Source organism: Lepisma saccharinum, chromosome 13 (genome assembly GCF_977018435.1).
Source record: "Lepisma saccharinum chromosome 13, izLepSacc3.1, whole genome shotgun sequence".
NCBI classification, from domain to species: domain Eukaryota; kingdom Metazoa; phylum Arthropoda; class Insecta; order Zygentoma; family Lepismatidae; genus Lepisma; species Lepisma saccharinum.
Window position 1 is genome coordinate 33,143,360 of NC_139241.1, and position 17,958 is coordinate 33,161,317.

Below are 17,958 nucleotides of genomic sequence, written 5' to 3' on the forward strand. Positions count from 1 at the left end.
CGACCCTAGGTTTGTTCCGAAAGATGTCTCTGGTGTCGGGATCACTGTGGAGGATGGAAAGGAGTGAGTGGATGGTATGTTTTAATTTTCAGGAGATGAGGATGGTATTGGGTGATCAGAGCAGGAGAGTTGGTTTTGGGTTGCATGGCACAGGTCTGAGACGTGGCTCTGGTTATTTGTTTGTTGATGAGGGTGGAGGGGTAGCCCCGGTTGATTAGGGCTTGGTGCAGGCGTAGGTTGTAGTTTTGGCAGGATGAGGGGGATGAGTTGAGGCGTTGGCCTCTAAGGGCTAAGGAGAATGGTATGGCTTTTTTGGTGTGGTGGGGGTGAGAGCTGGAGTAGTGAAGATACTGGAAGTGGTTGGTTGGTTTGATATGTATGGATGTTTCCAAGTGGTCTCCCACGATGTGGATATCCACATCCAGGAAGGTCACTTGGTCATTGGAGTTGAACCAAGTAAATTTGAGGGTGGTGAAGTTGTCCAGTTGGTTTAGGAAGGTGGTGAGGGAGAGTTCGCCATGTGTCCAGAGGAGAAAAATGTTGTCAATGAATTTGAGCCAGAGGAGTGGTTTCAGTTGTTGGGAGTCTAGGAACTCTTGTTCAAGCCTGCCCATGAACAGGTTTGCATAGGAGGGGGGCCATTTTGGTTTTCATGGCTGTGCCATGTACTTGCAGGTAATGCTGGTCTCCGAATCAAATTGTGTACATAAAATTAGCTGTTGATCTTGTTACTAGGATAAAATCTCAAAATCGATTTTGTAACATCACGCTTTTCACGAAAAGTAAAACTTTCCATCCTAAAAGGCACATTCATAATTTCTATGTATGTGAAGTATGTAGTAGTATTCCTTTTTAAAGAAGTATTTTTTCTTACGCCTGTAGTGAATGCAGAAACACATGCTGTTTTTCATTTGTTTAACTTGTTGCCTTCAAACAATGAAACATCATGACAGAAAGCTGAAGGAATGAAGCACTTCTGGTCTGGACCAATCATTTGAATTTTACTGAATTACACAGTTTTTACTAACACTTTTATTTTACTGACAGCATTTATCTATACGTATTTTTTTTATTGGGTGCTTTTGGAGAAGGTTCATTGAACCCACTAGTATACAGCAATTACAGTAAGTGAATATTTCATTAGAAGTTGATGAAGGACAAACAGATATTAACCTTAATTAATATCATATATTTTTATAGCTGTCATAGACTCCATTCTTATCATATATGTATGGGCTTCCCTGATGGTGCAGTGTTAGTGCCGTTGCCTTGTAATCAAGGGGTCCCGGGTTCAACACCCTGTGGAGGCACATAGTGGTTCGGATCCCACTTTAAATTGTAGGTCCAGTGCCGATTAGCCTTACTGTGCATAAAGTGGACTTAAAACACCAAATCAATCAATCAATCATATATGTATAACTTATCATATATGTACCCTGTTCATTATACTAATTTTTAATAAGTTGATCCAGCATTGTTATTTTCTGTCTTTCTACAGCTCAGCAAGATTTCCTGGATCTCTTAATGTTGATATTAGTGAAATATACACCAATTTAGTGCATTTTCCTGGCATGCACTACATAACAACAAGTTTGAGTCCTTTATTTTCTTTGAAAGATAAGAATCCAGTAACATTCAAGTAAGTAATATTCTTGTAAAAGATTTTCACTAATATGTTTTGTTTAAATACGGAGAAACTAGTACCCTACTCACTTTATCCACGAAACTGTTTTTTCTTCTTTGTTCTATTAATTTCAGTGGCCACTGCCACCATCCTCGTTGGAACTTGCTGTACTGTTGCTTGGCGTGCATTTTTTGTTTGTAGTTCATCATGCCAAGCAACAGTACAGCAAGTTCCAACGAGGATGGCGGCAGTGGCCACTAAAATTAATAGAACAAAGAAGAAAAAAGCAATTTCGCGGATAAAGTGAGTACTAGTTTCTTCATACAAGGGTCACTATTTATATTTTGAGCCTAACAATGAAAAAACAGGAATTTGGCATTGAAAACTGCTTTATTGTTTTTCGAAGTATTCTCCTGTATGGTCAATACACTTTTGCATTCGTTCAAACCATTTGTCAAAGCAGTTTTTCCAATCTTCTTGAGACACCTCCATAATATGGTTTTTGAACGCATCAACGGCATCTTCCGCCGACGAAAATCATTGTCCACGCAATTTATTCTTGACATTCGGGAACAAGAAGAAGTCATTGGGTGCCAAATCAGGACTGTACGGTGGATGACCCATCAATTCGATTTTTTGACTGTTCATAAAGTCGGTTGTTAGACGAGATGTGTGACAGCTGGCATTGTCTTGATGAAGAATGATCCGACGGCGTTTGTTTGTTTTCTGTATTTGACCGAAAACCTCTGGCAAACAAATTGTTGTGTACCATTCAGAGTTGACCGTTCTACGTTCCTCTAAAGGCACAGTTGCCACATGACCAGTTTTCCCAAAAAAACAGGTGACCATTTGTTTCGATGTGCTTCGAGCGCAAACAATTTTTGTTAGATTGGGTTCATCTTGAAACACCCATAGAGTCGACTGCTGTTTACGTTCCGGCTCATATGCATATATCCATGATTCGTCACCTGTTACAATGTTATATACATCTTTTGAAGCACCACGATTGTATTTATTGAGCATTTGTTTGCACCAATTGACGCGAGCATCTTTTTGAGTTTTTGTCAAATTGTGTGGGATCCAACGAGAACATACCTTTCTCACAGGTAAATGATCATGTAATATTTTATATATTCTGGTGGAACTAATGCCTATGGTTGCCTCAATCTCACAGTATGTCACATGACGATCTTGCAGTATTAGGTTTTGAACAGCATCAATGTTTTCTTGAACAACAACTGATTTTGGATGACCTTCGTGAATCTCGTCGGTGAGCAAATGGCGGCCACGATTAAATTCGTTATACCAGCGTTTCACAGTGGCAAAGGATGGGGCTTCATCGCCAAATGTGGAAGTAAGTTGATCGATGCACTCTTGTCTTGATAATCCATGTCGAAAATCGTAAAAAATCATCGCACGAAAATGTTCACGAGTTAATTCCATTTTATTGTTGTCGCGCAATCTCCAAGGCAACATAAACAACACAAATGAAGCTATTGACAAAACATTTGAAGTACGTTATGGTCAATAATGCCAGACGATTCCGTGCAAACATTAAATCACGCCCAACTTCAATCAGTGTTGCCAAGGCTCAAAATATAAATAGTGACCCTCGTATTTATATACTACCACGTCTCTTTTCAGAATTATGAATGTTTTGTATAATACACATTAACCCTTGTCTGGGCATGCAATTTGTAATATATCCGGGTAAGCAGACACTGTTGTTTAAAAAGATCTTTTTCTTCTATTGAAAGATTTTAATGTTATTTCACTGTAAAAACAAGAGAGTAACATGATCCTTAACTTAATCATTGTCATGTTCATAATTATTGTATTCATCATCATCATCATTGTCATCGTCGTCATTGCCATTTTTGTTTGCACCATAGGATATAAAATACATTAAGGTGTAGTGTAATATGAGGAAATTGTTTAACTGCTCTAACGTTAATTTTTCAAGATCCTTTTAATTTTAGAATTAATAATTTGAAGTGGTGTCTTGTTAAATTCTTTATTTTTTATTATTCATTCATTAAACATTTGTTAATACATATCCAAGTAATGGTACAACTTTCTTTTATATGTTTACATATCTTCGAATGGAAATAATGCTGCAATAACTATCTTCGTGATTGATACATGAAAATTAAAAAAAAAAAGCACTTGTTGTGTTTACATGGTACAGGCCATTCAGTTTAGCTTGAGCTCTGGCCTTCAGATGCACAGAAGCCTGTCGCTCAGCCCGACAGTGGGAGAGTTCCACTGAGGTCAGAGTTGCTAACTGCCTTAACAATTACCTATATCCATAATCTGACTTTAGAGCTTATTAGTAGGGGTGTTCAGGACGTGTATCTGGATTTATGTTTTTAAAAAAGAAGTGACGATTCGAGAAGGTGATAGTTCAAGGAAAAGAATGACAGAGGATTATTTGTGTCGGTGAAACCCCTGGGTGAAAGAGGCATTCTCCCTCTACTCAAATTCCTCACCAGTGGGGAGAGAGGTATATTGTGTTATCATGAGAAAGGTGATTGTTGTCCTGTGTTGCCTAGGGTGCTTTTATTCAATGGAAGCTGGAAAGACGATTGGAGTAGAGAAATTATATCAATGTGACTAAGTTTATGAAGAAAGAAGCTGACAGTGGTCTTGCGTTGAATGTTGAACAAGTGCAAAAGCATGTTTCCGCGGCTACTGGTGTGTCAGTAAGTACTTTGAAATGCCTCTTCAACAAAAATGATCGCAACAAAGTAACTGGAAAGGGATTAGTAACGCCTAACAAAATATGCAGAAGAAAGAAATTTAAAAGTTATGTGGATGAATTTGATATGTTTGTTATTCTTAGAACAATTAATGAATTTCACGATCATGAAGGACAGCATCCTACTTTAGATTCGTAAGTAATTTTTTAATGTCACAACAGCATATACACCTAGGTATATCCTTTGCCAGTATCATGCAGTGGCGAAGCATCCTAATTATGAGGCCAGGAGGCCGAGCCTACCCATGCCATTACTCTTTTAAAGGTGTATTTACTTATTTCGTCAAAACATTTGTAATGCAATGCAAAAGTTTGGAATTTTCATTTATGATAATTACAAAAAAAATTCTAACCCTGTCCAGTATACAAACTTTCCACGGAGTGAGGCACATTTGCTTGGGCCTCTTCTCTTCACATTCTGTCGTACGGTCATATATGTGGGAAGCCTAATCTTACGAGTACTGTATGTATGCTTATAACGTGCTAGTGAGGCCGGCCTCGCGGTGTTACCCACTAGGATGAACAAAATATCAGCAACACTGCATTTCCGCCAGGGTTTGAAATTTGTGGTGTACCAGCATTTTTTATAAACATTAGCCTGTGTTCGTGCAGAGAAACTTCTATTTCATTGTACATTCTCCATATTTTGTATGAAACTTAGGTCTTCCTTCCTTTCATCAACAAGTGTAAGTGAAATTGAAAATTACGGAGTACTGTAGTTCTGACTTCGTTTTCTGGTCAGACTGCTGATGGTCTTGTCGATTCACCCAACACCGTAGCATAAACAGAAAGTCCAAAGAACTTATATTTGTAAAGTAAGTCTTCATTCCAAATTATGTAAATTAAAATGCTAGTTACGCCTTATATTTAAAAAGTAGTTTTACTTTCACTGGGAATAGAATAATTAATTTTTATCGTGAACGGGGATTCCTTCGCTCGTTCCCCCTCTGTGAAAACTTGCCTCCTGCTCACGACGCTAGAAGGGAGCTTGGCTCAGAGCGCGAGGTTTGTGATGGTAGAGCTTTGTTTTTGATTCGTGTCGTGTGCAGCGATCAGATTTATGCAAGAAGTGCTGGACTGAAATGCAAGAACAACAAGAACAATCGAGTTCTTAATTGAGTGAAGATGTAATCATCAGTAAGGTAGGACCCACTTTTGGTCTTTCATGTTTCCTTCTTATAACAATCATTTCTAAAATGTTTTCAACTATATTTTCCTTTGCAAGTAGCAGTGGCAAGTGACAGCAAAATATTTTAAAAAATTCAAAGTTGTTGAAACATTATTTAATGCGTTAACACTGTCGTTGAATAAATATTACAAGCAGACATTTTTTATGCAGCCGACACAAGCGAAGAGGCAGGCAGTTTCGTTTACCCTGAAGGGATAACAAGAGAAGAGGGAGGTCAATGAGAGTACAATGCAAGGGAAGACTTTTTTGGGTTTAGGACAAAGAGTGTTATGGGGTTATTGCACGGGCCATGTCTGTTTCAGGTCTGGCAGAACAGGCCAGTGTTGTCACATTGGATTGGCAGAAAAGAGCTAAATTGCGCCTAAAATTGGGACTACATTATTATAACCTGTTTATATGTTACATAGTAACCTGCCATGTTACCGGGTCCCAAACAAGGATCCTATGTTCTATTATCACGTAAAGGTGTCTACTAACACAAGGGGTAGAACAAACTAGGATGTGAAGTATACACAGTGAATGAGAGAGGTCACCTTTACTTATGTTTTTTCTTGAAAGCCCCGTAGTGGTCATCCTAACACGTTACGAAGCCAGTTGACCTAATTGTGGTCATGTCATTGTTTCCTGATCATCTTTAATTCATTCTCCATACATTCTCATCATCACGATTAGCATAGAGCAGAACAAATGAGACGAAAATATTCAAAATTTAAATTATGTTTACTTGCACATACAGGTGTCAGAAATTCATTTATCTAGAAAGCCAAGACTGGAATTAACTACAACGATTCCTTGAGTTAGACAACAGATAACAATGGTGTTTTCCTCGGTGCGAGGAAGTCTTGCTAAAAGAAACTAAGTTGGCAGCAATAGAACATACTAAACTGACAGTTGCTGAAAGTGCGGAATTCTGTCGTCTGCTCACGGCACGAACGTCAGACTGACCCGAAAATTATGGGGTTCTTCTAGCCCTTTTCACCTCAATTGCAAAATAAATAAATAAATTTAGAAAAAAGTGATGAAGAATTGACAACAGGGCTTGACCACTATTCGTTGGATTTTTGCGATGTCTCATGATTGGTAGTTCTTTCTGGAGGTGTGTGCATAAATCAGGGGTTGAAACAATACAAACAAATAAAAAAAACAGAAATGAACAAAAATCTAGATCGATGACATCTGGTGGGTGGGAGGAGAACGTCTAAGACATAATTATCATACTGATGGCCGGTAACAACACTTTTGAAAACGTCAAACTACTGGGAAGTAAAGAAGTGGTCTGGAGAGACATTGAACCACTCTCCATGACATAGCCCCCCCTCCCTTTCTTTTTACAGATTTAAGCAACTAATGGAAATTATCACACTTCTGTGCCTACCCTGCTAGGAACTCTACGCTTCGCCACTGGTATCATGTCTAGTAGAATTGTAACTTCCGCGAATTGTAACTTCCGCGAATTGCAACACTGCTCCTATGAGTCATGTGATGTCTTCCGCAGACGACAAACATTTCCCGCTTTGTGTATGCCAGAGCTAGAATAATTTTTTGCATAGGCGAATTTCATTTCTGTGTTTATTGCACAAGCAGTTTGCACCTGCTGCACCACTGTTTCTGTGTATGACTTTTCCCATAAGAGCACAAGTGACATCTTTTATATGAACCATCATTATTATTAGTAGAGAACTTTGGCATCTGCTTTGAAAAAATAAATCAAATTTACTAAACAAAGAAGAAAACACCATACAAAAGTCAGGAAGACACCTTTACTACATGTAAATTGTACACTGTGTCCGACAGACACTGCATGTCCGTTAACGTAAGTGAAATGCTAATTATGTTTTCACCGTGACCTTCTTACTCAAATCAAGTCAAATGTTGTGAAAGATGAATAAAGAGAGAGCCAAACAAAGTAAAAAAATATCATGTTTGCAGGAAGTATCCTTTGGAGTACAAGCTACAGTACTGGTTGCCCAGTTAAGGGTTAAAGTGCAAGGGAGAGTCAAGTGAAAGCTTTAACTTGTTTTTGTTTTTGTTTTATGCATATAACGTTGCATATGTTTTGTTGTATTTAAGTACAGTGCATCCAATTCTTTGCGAGGCCGAGAGATCAGGAGAAGTGTGGTAGGTAGCGCCAGCGGAGATGCCAACATTTTCAACCAGTAATGTCCCCCTTATTTTCATGGACATATTTTTATCATGCAGATATTTATATTAATATTGCAAAGTGAGCACTAACCTGTGTTATAAGAGTTGTTCAAAGTGAGGCCCACCTACATTGACACATTCCTGGCATCGTTTGATGAAATTTTGATTCACACACAAAAATTTTTCTTACTCAATTCTTCCAAGTTATAATAATAATAATATAATAATATATCTTTATAGAGCGGGCGATTTTCAGTGTACGCTGTTCTTCCACCTAACCCTTGTCAGAATACAGTCTACAGTTACAAAAGGTATATATATCCAATAAGAAAAAAGAAACAAAACCAAAAATAATAATAATAATAGTAAATAAGTAAGAAAGATGAAAGAAAAACGTATGAACAATTTGAAATCAAATAAGAACTGTAAAGATACAATTAATGAGTATATGTATACACATAAAACTACATAAAACTAAATTCTAAATACAATTTTAGTATATATATATAGGCACACACACATGTACACGTAAATGCATATTTGTTAATCTTTGATGGTGCAAAAATAGAAATATTTGACATGAAGTAATATCAAATTCTTACATTGACATTAATACATTGTGAGATGTATTTTTATTCATGTGTGCTTCTAGATTCAAACTGTTTACATAGTAGATAGTCCTTTGCTGTGGATTTAAGAGCATGCAGTGTTGATTGGTTAGTTATTGTTATGGGTAATTTATTCCAGGTTGAAACTGCATTTACCGAGAATGATGATTTGAAGGAGGCGGTACTGTAATGACATGTAAAAAGTTTGTTATGCCCTCGCGTGAAGTGTGAGTGTATTTGAGTGCCTATTTTAAGTTTTCTAAATTTTCAAAATTTTGTTTATGAAGGTGATATAGTGCAGATGCCTTGTTCTGTCCATTGTTAATATTTTCTTTGTGTTCAAATGAGGCAGCATATGTTCATATTTTCTTATGTTCAATGCAAATCATACACAAGAATTTTGCATCACCTGAATTTACTTTTATCTCTGACTGAGACCCCAGGACCATAAACTACATCACAGTAATCAAAGAGTGACCACAATAAGAGCTCAACGAGCTTCAGTTTAACTTTTTCTGTTAGATAATTTTGAGACATATATAAATTTCTGAGAATGTAGAATGATTTTCTACACAGTCCATTGATGTGTTCTCTTCAAGTAAGAGAACTATCAATCACCAAACCCAGGTTTTTAGATGTTGTTTTATGCGGTATGCATGTCCCATGTATCTTCAAGACTATGTCGTTATACTTGTCGTTCGTAATTGTTTGTCTGTTCCTCAGTAACATGTACGTGGATTTTTTGGGATTTAAAATCAGTGCATTGGAATCACACCAGGTGGAAATTCTTTTTAATTCATCGTTGAGGACCATAACATCACGTCTAACTGTAATTGGCGTGGTAGGTAGGTATATCTGTGTGTCATCAGCATAGAAATGATATGTACATGTTTGTATTGCTCTCGATAAGTCTGCTGTGTATAAAGTAAACAATAGTGGCCCCAATATTGATCCCTGAGGCACCCCAGTTTTTATTGGCACAGATTTTGAAAAGGATAGTGGAGTGCCAGGCATTTGTACTTTCTGGTGCCTGTCTGTAAGATATGAGTTGAACCACTTGATTGCTAATGGTCTGAAGTTATAATATCTGAGTTTAGCTAAGAGTAGATCATGCCGTACCCTATTGAAGGCTTTGCTGAGGTCTAAGAGGACTAGTATGACTGCACTCCGTTCATCCATGAAATGAAGGAAGTCATCTACTACTTTTGTGAGTGCAGTGGCAGTACTATGTGTACTGTGAAAACCTGACTGTAATTCTGGTAATATATTGTTCACATCAACAAGTTTGGTGAGTTGCTGACACACTACTTTTTCAATAATTTTGGAGACAACAGACAGCAAGCTTATTGGTCTAAGGTCATCAAGACTTTGAATATTCTTCTTCTTTGCTAGTGGGATTACGTGAGCTTCCTTCCATATGGAGGGAAATTCTCCAGTGCAGATAGAGAAATTGATGATATGTGTTAGTGCAGGCAGTACAAAGGGAAGCGATAACTTTAACACTTTAACTGTGATTTTATCAGCTCCAGCTGCATTTGAGTGTATACTATGTATTGCCTTATATATGTCAAGTTCTGTTATTGTTTTAATTGTGAAACATAAATCTGTGGTATTCTCATTTTTGTTTGTCATGAAGTAATTGTACTGTTTTTGGATAAGTGTTTCAGAAAAATTGAAGTTCTGTGTTACGCTAACAAAATGGTTGTTTATAACATCTGCATCCCTAAGATTAGATGGAAGGGCATCAATATTATTTGTAGTTTTATCAACAATACCTAAATCTTTTAATTTTTGCCAGGTACCACGTGTGTTCATATTTCTGCTGTTTATGTGGGATGTGAAATATGCTTTCTTTTCATGCCTTGTAATTGACGTTGTGAAGTTACGGAGCTCCTTGTATTGTAGCCAGTCGGGTGGGTTATTTGTTCTTTTAAATTTACGTAAGGCATTATCCCTTAATTTCATTACTAGTTTTACATTATCTGTGATCCATCGAGTATATTTTTTACCTACCCTTGCCGTTTTAGTAGGTGCATGAATTTCAAAGACGCTGATGTTTATAGTTTATTTTGTCTTCAATATCATGGATAGGTTTCAGCAATTCCCAATCTACGGCTTTCATATCATTTTCAAATTTATCACTATCAAAATTAGAAAAGTCACGATATGTAACGTATTTCATCTGCTTTATGGGCTTCTCACAAACCAACGATACATATGTGAGACAGTGATCAGAGGTACCTATAGGGTTTTCAACATTCGACCTGTGAACAAGTTCAGTATTATCTATTGCTATGAAGTCTAAGAGTGTCCTACTATGAAGGTTGGGGCAAAAGTCATTGCAACTATTTTTTTTCTTGCAGATACCAGTCCAGTTGCAAAATGCGACATATACAGATGAAAGGATGAGGGGGGAACTACATGTAGGGACAGTTAAAACATGCAAACATTGTGCCTCACATATTTACGATAGTGTACAGGACAATACTGGTTTGATCGTGCAAAACAATTACATACCTGTTCTACAGTTGGCAGAACAAAACTGGGGCTAAAGGTCCTCAAAGCAGTCACCTGCCATGTGCACCTCACCATGCCAACGATGTGGGAGACTCGGAATATCATCTGCATCACCATTGGCCGCACCATGTGTGAATCGGGTCATCTGTTTTTGCACCGCATTGGCAATGTCCTCTCGTGTCGCAAACTGCCTTCCACGTGGTGGTTCCTTAACCTTGCGTATGAGATGAAAGTCACAGGGCAAAATGTCAGGAGAGTATGGCGGGTGCTCCAATTTTTCCCATCCCCAGCATTACAGTTGCTGCCATACACACTCTGGTCTAGAGTTGTCGTGCAGGATGATTGCACTGTCCAGAAGGTCTGGACGTTTCTCCTGAACGCCATGTCGTACCTGTCGCACAAGGAAGTTCCTGTAGTACTCTGCTGTCACTTTTCTGCCACGTGGAACGAAGTGGCACACAATGACACCCCTGACGTCATACGCGACGATCAACATCAATTTCACGGGGGAAGGATTCTGACGGAACTTCTTCGGCCTTGGTGATCTGGCATGTCACCACTCTGCGAACTGACGTTTGAGTTCCATTTCGTATACCCTGGCCCAAAATTCATCGATGCTGATTATTCGTGACAGGAAGTGGTCGCCATCCTGTTGCAAGCATGCTAGGTGGTGAGAGCATGTTGCATATCGCATCCACCGTTGTATTTCCATCAGTGCATGTGGTACCCACCGCGATGCGATTTTGCGCAGTTGCAGCTCTGTCCGCAATCCTGTGGATGGTGTGTTTATCGTAGCCACTTAACCTCTCTAGCTCCAGTAGCGTCCATCGTCTGTCTTCCTCCAGGAACTGCTCGATGATGGCACGTGCCACGTTGATCCGCAACCTGACAGGTCGTTCCGAGCGTTTCTGATCACCGGTTGACACACGTGCTTGATGAAACTTTCGTACCCATCATGCTACTGTCCAGTATGGGAGGGCATTATTCCCAACGGGATCCACCAATTCACTGTGACATTCTCTCGCATTTAACCCACGGCGAACGGCTAGTTTGATGTACGAGCGCTGCTCAACACAGGTTACGTCCATCTCGCATGAAGCTCGCCACACAACTGATTTCACAGCACTCTCTGTGCTACTTCCTGCAATCACAGAGCCATCTGTTGTTGTGCATACACACTAGGCCTGCATGGCTTCCACGCGACACATAGCACTTTGTGCTGCGCTATCATATCTGCAAGAAAAAAAACAGTTGATTCAAGTGGGTTTGTCGATTATTTGAGTCAGGCCAAATGTGTTAAAAATTGCTTTTAAATACATGGTGTCTGATTCGCGTTTTAAGAAGTCACAGTTTGCGTCACCCAGCAGCAAGAGTGTGTCTACACAAGGGTATAGCTCAGAGAGTAGATTTTCTACAATGGAGAGTTTTCTGTATGCTATGTTTGGTGCTCTATATATAATACACACACCTATTCTTTTACTATTATTATTTACAATAATACTGATATATTCAACATCACTGCCATTGTCCAAGTTATTATAACCTACAATGCGAAAGTTCAGTTCTGTTTTCATGTAAATGGCAATGCCCCCTCCGGTTTTATGCATCCGATCATTTTTCACGATCTGATACCCTGGTAGGTTGATAGATGCCATTGGCATGTAGGCATCAGTCCAGGTTTCGATATCAAAATCATGCAGTAATGTAACACACTGTAGTTCATCAATTTTTGGTACAAGAGACCGCACATTACAATGAACAATGCTAAAATTACCACTTGGCTGCTTTAGACACTCTAGATTTCTTCTTTAACTTTTGTTAAGACTTACAATAAAAAAACCTTAATTTAATTTTTGGGGCACACGCTTTACCCTTTCTGAAGATCTTAATGTGCGTAGTGTATTTATCTTTGAACTCTGATTTTTTTCTACATCACTACCACCATTAACACCATTGCATGCATTTGGCACTTTATGATATATTTCCATATAACTATCACGATCATCACCACTGCCTGCATCTGGCATTTCTTGGAACCTTTCTCTATCACTATCACCACTGTTGCATGTAATTAGCACTGTGTTGTATTCCACGTTCTCTGTAGAGGGGGTTTGTTTCCAAGGGAGAGGGATGGTAGAACAGTCTGTATAATCTTCATTAACTATATCCATGATCCTTTGACAAATGCGATTTTTTCCTCTTCTGTTAAAATGCAAGCCGTGCTGCGTGTGGAGTGCCCTGTCCATTGAGTTTAGATCCAAAAGTTTGATATTTTTGAATCCTTTACATACTTTCTCTAATTTACGGTTTACTTTGGTAATTTCTGAATTTACACACGAGCTTTTATTTAATTCATGGTGGTGGGGAATATTTGCAATGATTATGTTAGTGTGATTTAGCCTTCGTAAAGTATTTAACAGATTTGGGATGATGGCATCTGCGTTGTTTCTTGAGACGTCATTTGTACCACTTATTATGACCACATTATCCTTTGTACCCAGCATTTTTGCATCTTCAACTACTGTTTTTGTGACCTCTTCAGTCCTTGCACTAGGTTTCACAATAGCACTGCAGCGCATGTTTGGTGTAAGTCCATGTATTTGTGGAGCTAGATTGCGCCCATGACTGTCTGCGTATATGACAATGTTCCTTATGTTCTTAGTATCATTGCCTTTCACACATTTTGATCCATTGTTACATACTTGCACTTTATAGCTGCTTGCCCTCTTTGTGACGGATTTCTTTATTGCTCCAGATTCTTTGTCGTTGTTGAAAGTTTTTCCTTCCGCAAAGTCTTGTAACACTGAAAACTGATTTTTGTGTACCGGGATTGCACGTGGGAAATTTTTTCCACAATAAGTTCCGCTCGGCAGACGGGGGTTTTTGCAACGCAATGAACATGATTTAACTACATCACTCCATTTTTCTTGATAAGCACACACAGTTTCTTCACACACTTAATTTTCTTTGAGCAGTAAGAGATTGGCTTCTAGAATCCTTATAATTTTGTTTTTGCTGGCAAGTTCAGCTCGCAGATCTTCACAGTTTGTGCATGGCAGCAGCGACGCAGAGCATCAGTCCCTGCATACAGCCTTAAGGTTGAATGGATACTCAAAAAGCACCATAAACAAAATACTAGAGTGATGCACAACAGACTTAACAAACAAACCCAGACTCAAGAAATCCAGACACACCTAAGAAGCAGACTACAAAATTGAAAGGATGATCTAGGATCTGGTGTTTACTGTATCAGTTGCACCTGCGGTAAAGCCTACATCTGACAGTCTGGAGGTCAATCAAACAAAGCTGCAAAGAACATTTCAGCTACATCAAGAATTTCCATCCGGAAAAATCAGTGTTAACAGAACATTCTATCAGTGAGGACCATATAATTTAATTTACTTCACCACAACTCGTATCATCAATAAGTAATTCAATTGCTGTGATCGCATCATCAAAAAATCAATAGTCCTTCACGGGGAAAAGCACAATCTCGACAATGACTCAGCTGGCAATAGTCGACCGAGAGCATAGACTTGGGAAACACAGCACCCTATTGGCCACCACCTACACTGAACTCTGCCCACACCAAATAATAAAATTAAATTCACACACAACTGGATTTCAGTCTCTGAAGATGAGGGTGGTGTTATCTTCCAAAAGCTAGGAAGCCTATGCGGAAGTGTTCTGGTCGATATCCCATAAAAATCTCATCATCATTCACTGCCAGAAAAGCATCAAGAATTATTTCAGTGGGAGAGGAAAAAATTACCATAGAGAGACTTGATATTTTTATGGGGAGAGTAAGAATCCAGGGAAGTGAAATTTTTTAATACCCTGCCCATCAAGCACACTTAGATGAAGTAAGTTTAAATTTTACACCAAATGCCTTTTCTGTAAGTCACTTTATTCCCTGAATAAACCAAAGTATACAGAAAAATTGTAAAATGTAGTACTGTTATGAACCTACAATTATGCAAATTTATGTTGAAAATTGTTCCATACTTCATCATTAAAATAAATTAATTCTGTTGTTCAACACTAATAAAACAAGTTTGGTGTGTATAATTTAGGGAAGAAACAGATCTAACTTTAAACTGTAGGTCCAGTCCCAATTAACCTATCTGTACATAAAGTGGACTTAAAACAATAAAAACTCAGTCTTCATTATTGTTGAAACATACAACAAAGTAACTGTTAATTTTGCTATTTATTACCTGAAAAGAAAACCTGGTGTAACTAGTAAGGATGTGCAAGATCCCAAAAAGTCTCTACCCATCCCAATTCCAGTGTCAGGAAATGATTTCCCAACTTTTCGGGGATCATCCAAATGGTTATATTTAAAAGTGGTTAATTCTCGATGTTTTCTGCATTGCAAGTATCTGAAACATCCTGGAAATTGTTAGTTTTTACACCAGAAGTGCAAAAAAAAAAAAAAAAAAAAAAAAAAAAAACTCAAGGGAAAATCGAGCGTAGAATTCAAGATTTCCAGTGTCGGCAAATTTTTAACATTTCCTGTTCTGAACATTTTCCGACTTAGTTGGGAAATTGCAAACTTTTTCTGTCACAAACATCAGGATTTAAAAAAATTCCCTATCCTAACCAAAACATTTCTGTCCCGCAGATCCCTAGTAACTAGTTATTGATGAATGCTATTGATTACTCTTATACAGGATGATGTACTCTCTGTTGTTTGGTCAAGAGATAATGAATTGGTTAAAGTGGACCCATTATCAGGAACATCTTTGGGGACTGCATTTGTTGGATCGAGAAATAAAAGACTCGCTGCTAATATCCTTTTGACTATATTCTCAAGAACATGTACACAACACAGTAAAAAACATGACAATCTTTATACTTTTTCTGCCCGGGATGACAGTAATATAACACAGCATAGAACAAACAAAAAACTGCACAGGCTATTGCCCAGAATAGAGAGTATACAATATTGCCAGGTGCCAACTCACATAATATCTAACATCCTCCCACCTGAGTTGGCATATCAAACAATAATAGTTTCTTAGGTAATTTTATCTCTCTCCCACTACGTGTGGTACAAGGTTTGGTTTCAGTGGGAGGGAGAACGTCTTTCTGATGTTTCTTTTTGGTTTCTGGTTTAGGTAATGAACTCTTCATTGCTTCACCCTCCACTGCAGTCACCTCCAATGGATACAATCTCTGTACAGGACGAAGTAGTTCACCATGGCAAGTTTTCAGATGTACCAATCTTGTCACTTGATCCTTACCTGGAAGAATCTCAGTTACACAACCCAATGGCCAATTATATCTTTTCATATTGTCAAAACCAATCAACACAATATATCCTACCCTGACAGACCCACATGCTCTGTGTATGGCTTTTTGCGTTAACTGTCCAAGATACTCATTCCTGAAACGATGCCTGATATTTTGTCTCAACTTCTGACAGTAACGGAGACGATTGTTGAGCATTGAAGAATCCACATGGTCACAATCAGGTACACCTGTCTCCCTGATTTCTTGTAAGAACATAGCAGGTGTTAGAGGAACTAATTCTGTCTCACTTTCATACATGTAGGTAAGTGGGCATGAATTAATTATGGCTTCACAGTCACAGAGGACTGTTGTCATTTCTTCATAGTACAAAACTGATTTCCCGAGTGTTCTTTTCAACAGACCCTTCAGGACATGAACCAATCTCTCCCAAAAACCACCCCACCAGGCTACACTGGGTGGAATGAACTTCCACTGGATTCGCTGAGCTGTGGAATATTCTTCAACTTTCTTCCAATCGAGTGTCATAAATGTATTCTCAGTTCCTCTGAAATTGGTACCATTATCACTGTAGATTACAGAGGGTCTGCCTCTCCTTGACACGAATCGTCTAAAAGCCTGGATAAAAATCCCAGTTGATAGAGAAGTAACTAACTCTAAGTGAATGGCTCTATATACTGCACATGTAAAAAGGCATATCCATGCCTTTTTGCCATCTTTAAGATAAACAGTTACTGCAAAGTCCACACCTGTTACTTCAAATACATTAGCATCTCTAACTCGATCAGCTGGCAATGGCGCTGGAAGGGCTTGGATTGGTTTGGCTGCGTGTCTCCTGCAAGTAACACATTTCAAGAGCACTGAACGTACAGCTCTTCTACCACGAAGGATCCAGAAGTTTTCTCTTAAAATACTTAGCAATATGTTTACACCTGCATGACATGCTTTCTTGTGCCAATACATTATCAGCAATTTAACGACTGGATGTTGTGCTGGAAGAACTATGGGAAGAATGAAATTTTCAGTATCTTCTCTGGCAATAATTTTGGTTTTCAAACGAATAATCTTGTCCTTGCCCTCATATGTGCACAAAGAGGAAAGGGATTTGTCATCCTTTCCTCGGAATGCATCTTGTATTAGTCTTAATACTGCATTTTCTGCTTCCTGAAGTTCGCAAACACCAAGATCTCCAGATCTATGATTCTGCGAATTTCTACTATTATACAAAAATCTTTTGATCCATCCAATGAGTCTAATCATTTGGTTATATTTAGAGAAATATCTGTAATACCATCTAGACTCAGCATCTTGAGCTTTCATACTAAGCATCGTTGATGAAGGTAGCACATTCCTTCTTTCTCTGTCAACTTCACTCACACGGACCCCCTTTCAACCAATGAGGTCCCTCCCACCATAAGGATATCAACAACTGCCTTGCATCACAACCTCTTGAAGGAAAATCTGCTAGATTCATTTCACTGTTACATATTTTCATGCACTGGGATCAGAGAGTTTTCTAATTTCTTTAACTCTGTTCCCAACAAATACTCCCCAAACTCCTTCTCATCGAATGCAAGTCAGCACCGTAGAAGAATCAGTCCAAAAGATAATGGAGTTATCTTTTAAATTCAAATGTTCTCGAATCCTGGTTGCTAGCCTTGCTCCCACCATCGCGGCAAGCAATTCTAGCCGAGGAATTGTACTATTCTTTGGAGCCACTCATGCCTTTGCCTCAATCAATTGTACGCTAACACCTCTCCTTGTGTCAACCCTCATGAAAACTGCTGATGCATATGCCACTTTGCTAGCATCACAGAACACGTGAATGCTCATAGAGTTAAGTTCATTGGATTCATAATCCCAGCCC

The 17,958-nt window shown here is 38.6% G+C and overlaps 1 protein-coding gene across 1 annotated transcript; it reads right to left on the minus strand.

Moving 5' to 3' along the window:
• Positions 1 to 15,812: 15,812 nt before the first annotated feature.
• On the minus strand, positions 15,813 to 17,420 carry LOC145996742 (uncharacterized). Its single transcript, XM_083133269.1, has one exon. The coding sequence runs from the start codon at positions 17,418 to 17,420 to the stop codon at positions 15,813 to 15,815; it is 1,608 nt and encodes a 535-aa protein (XP_082989395.1).
• Positions 17,421 to 17,958: the final 538 nt, after the last annotated feature.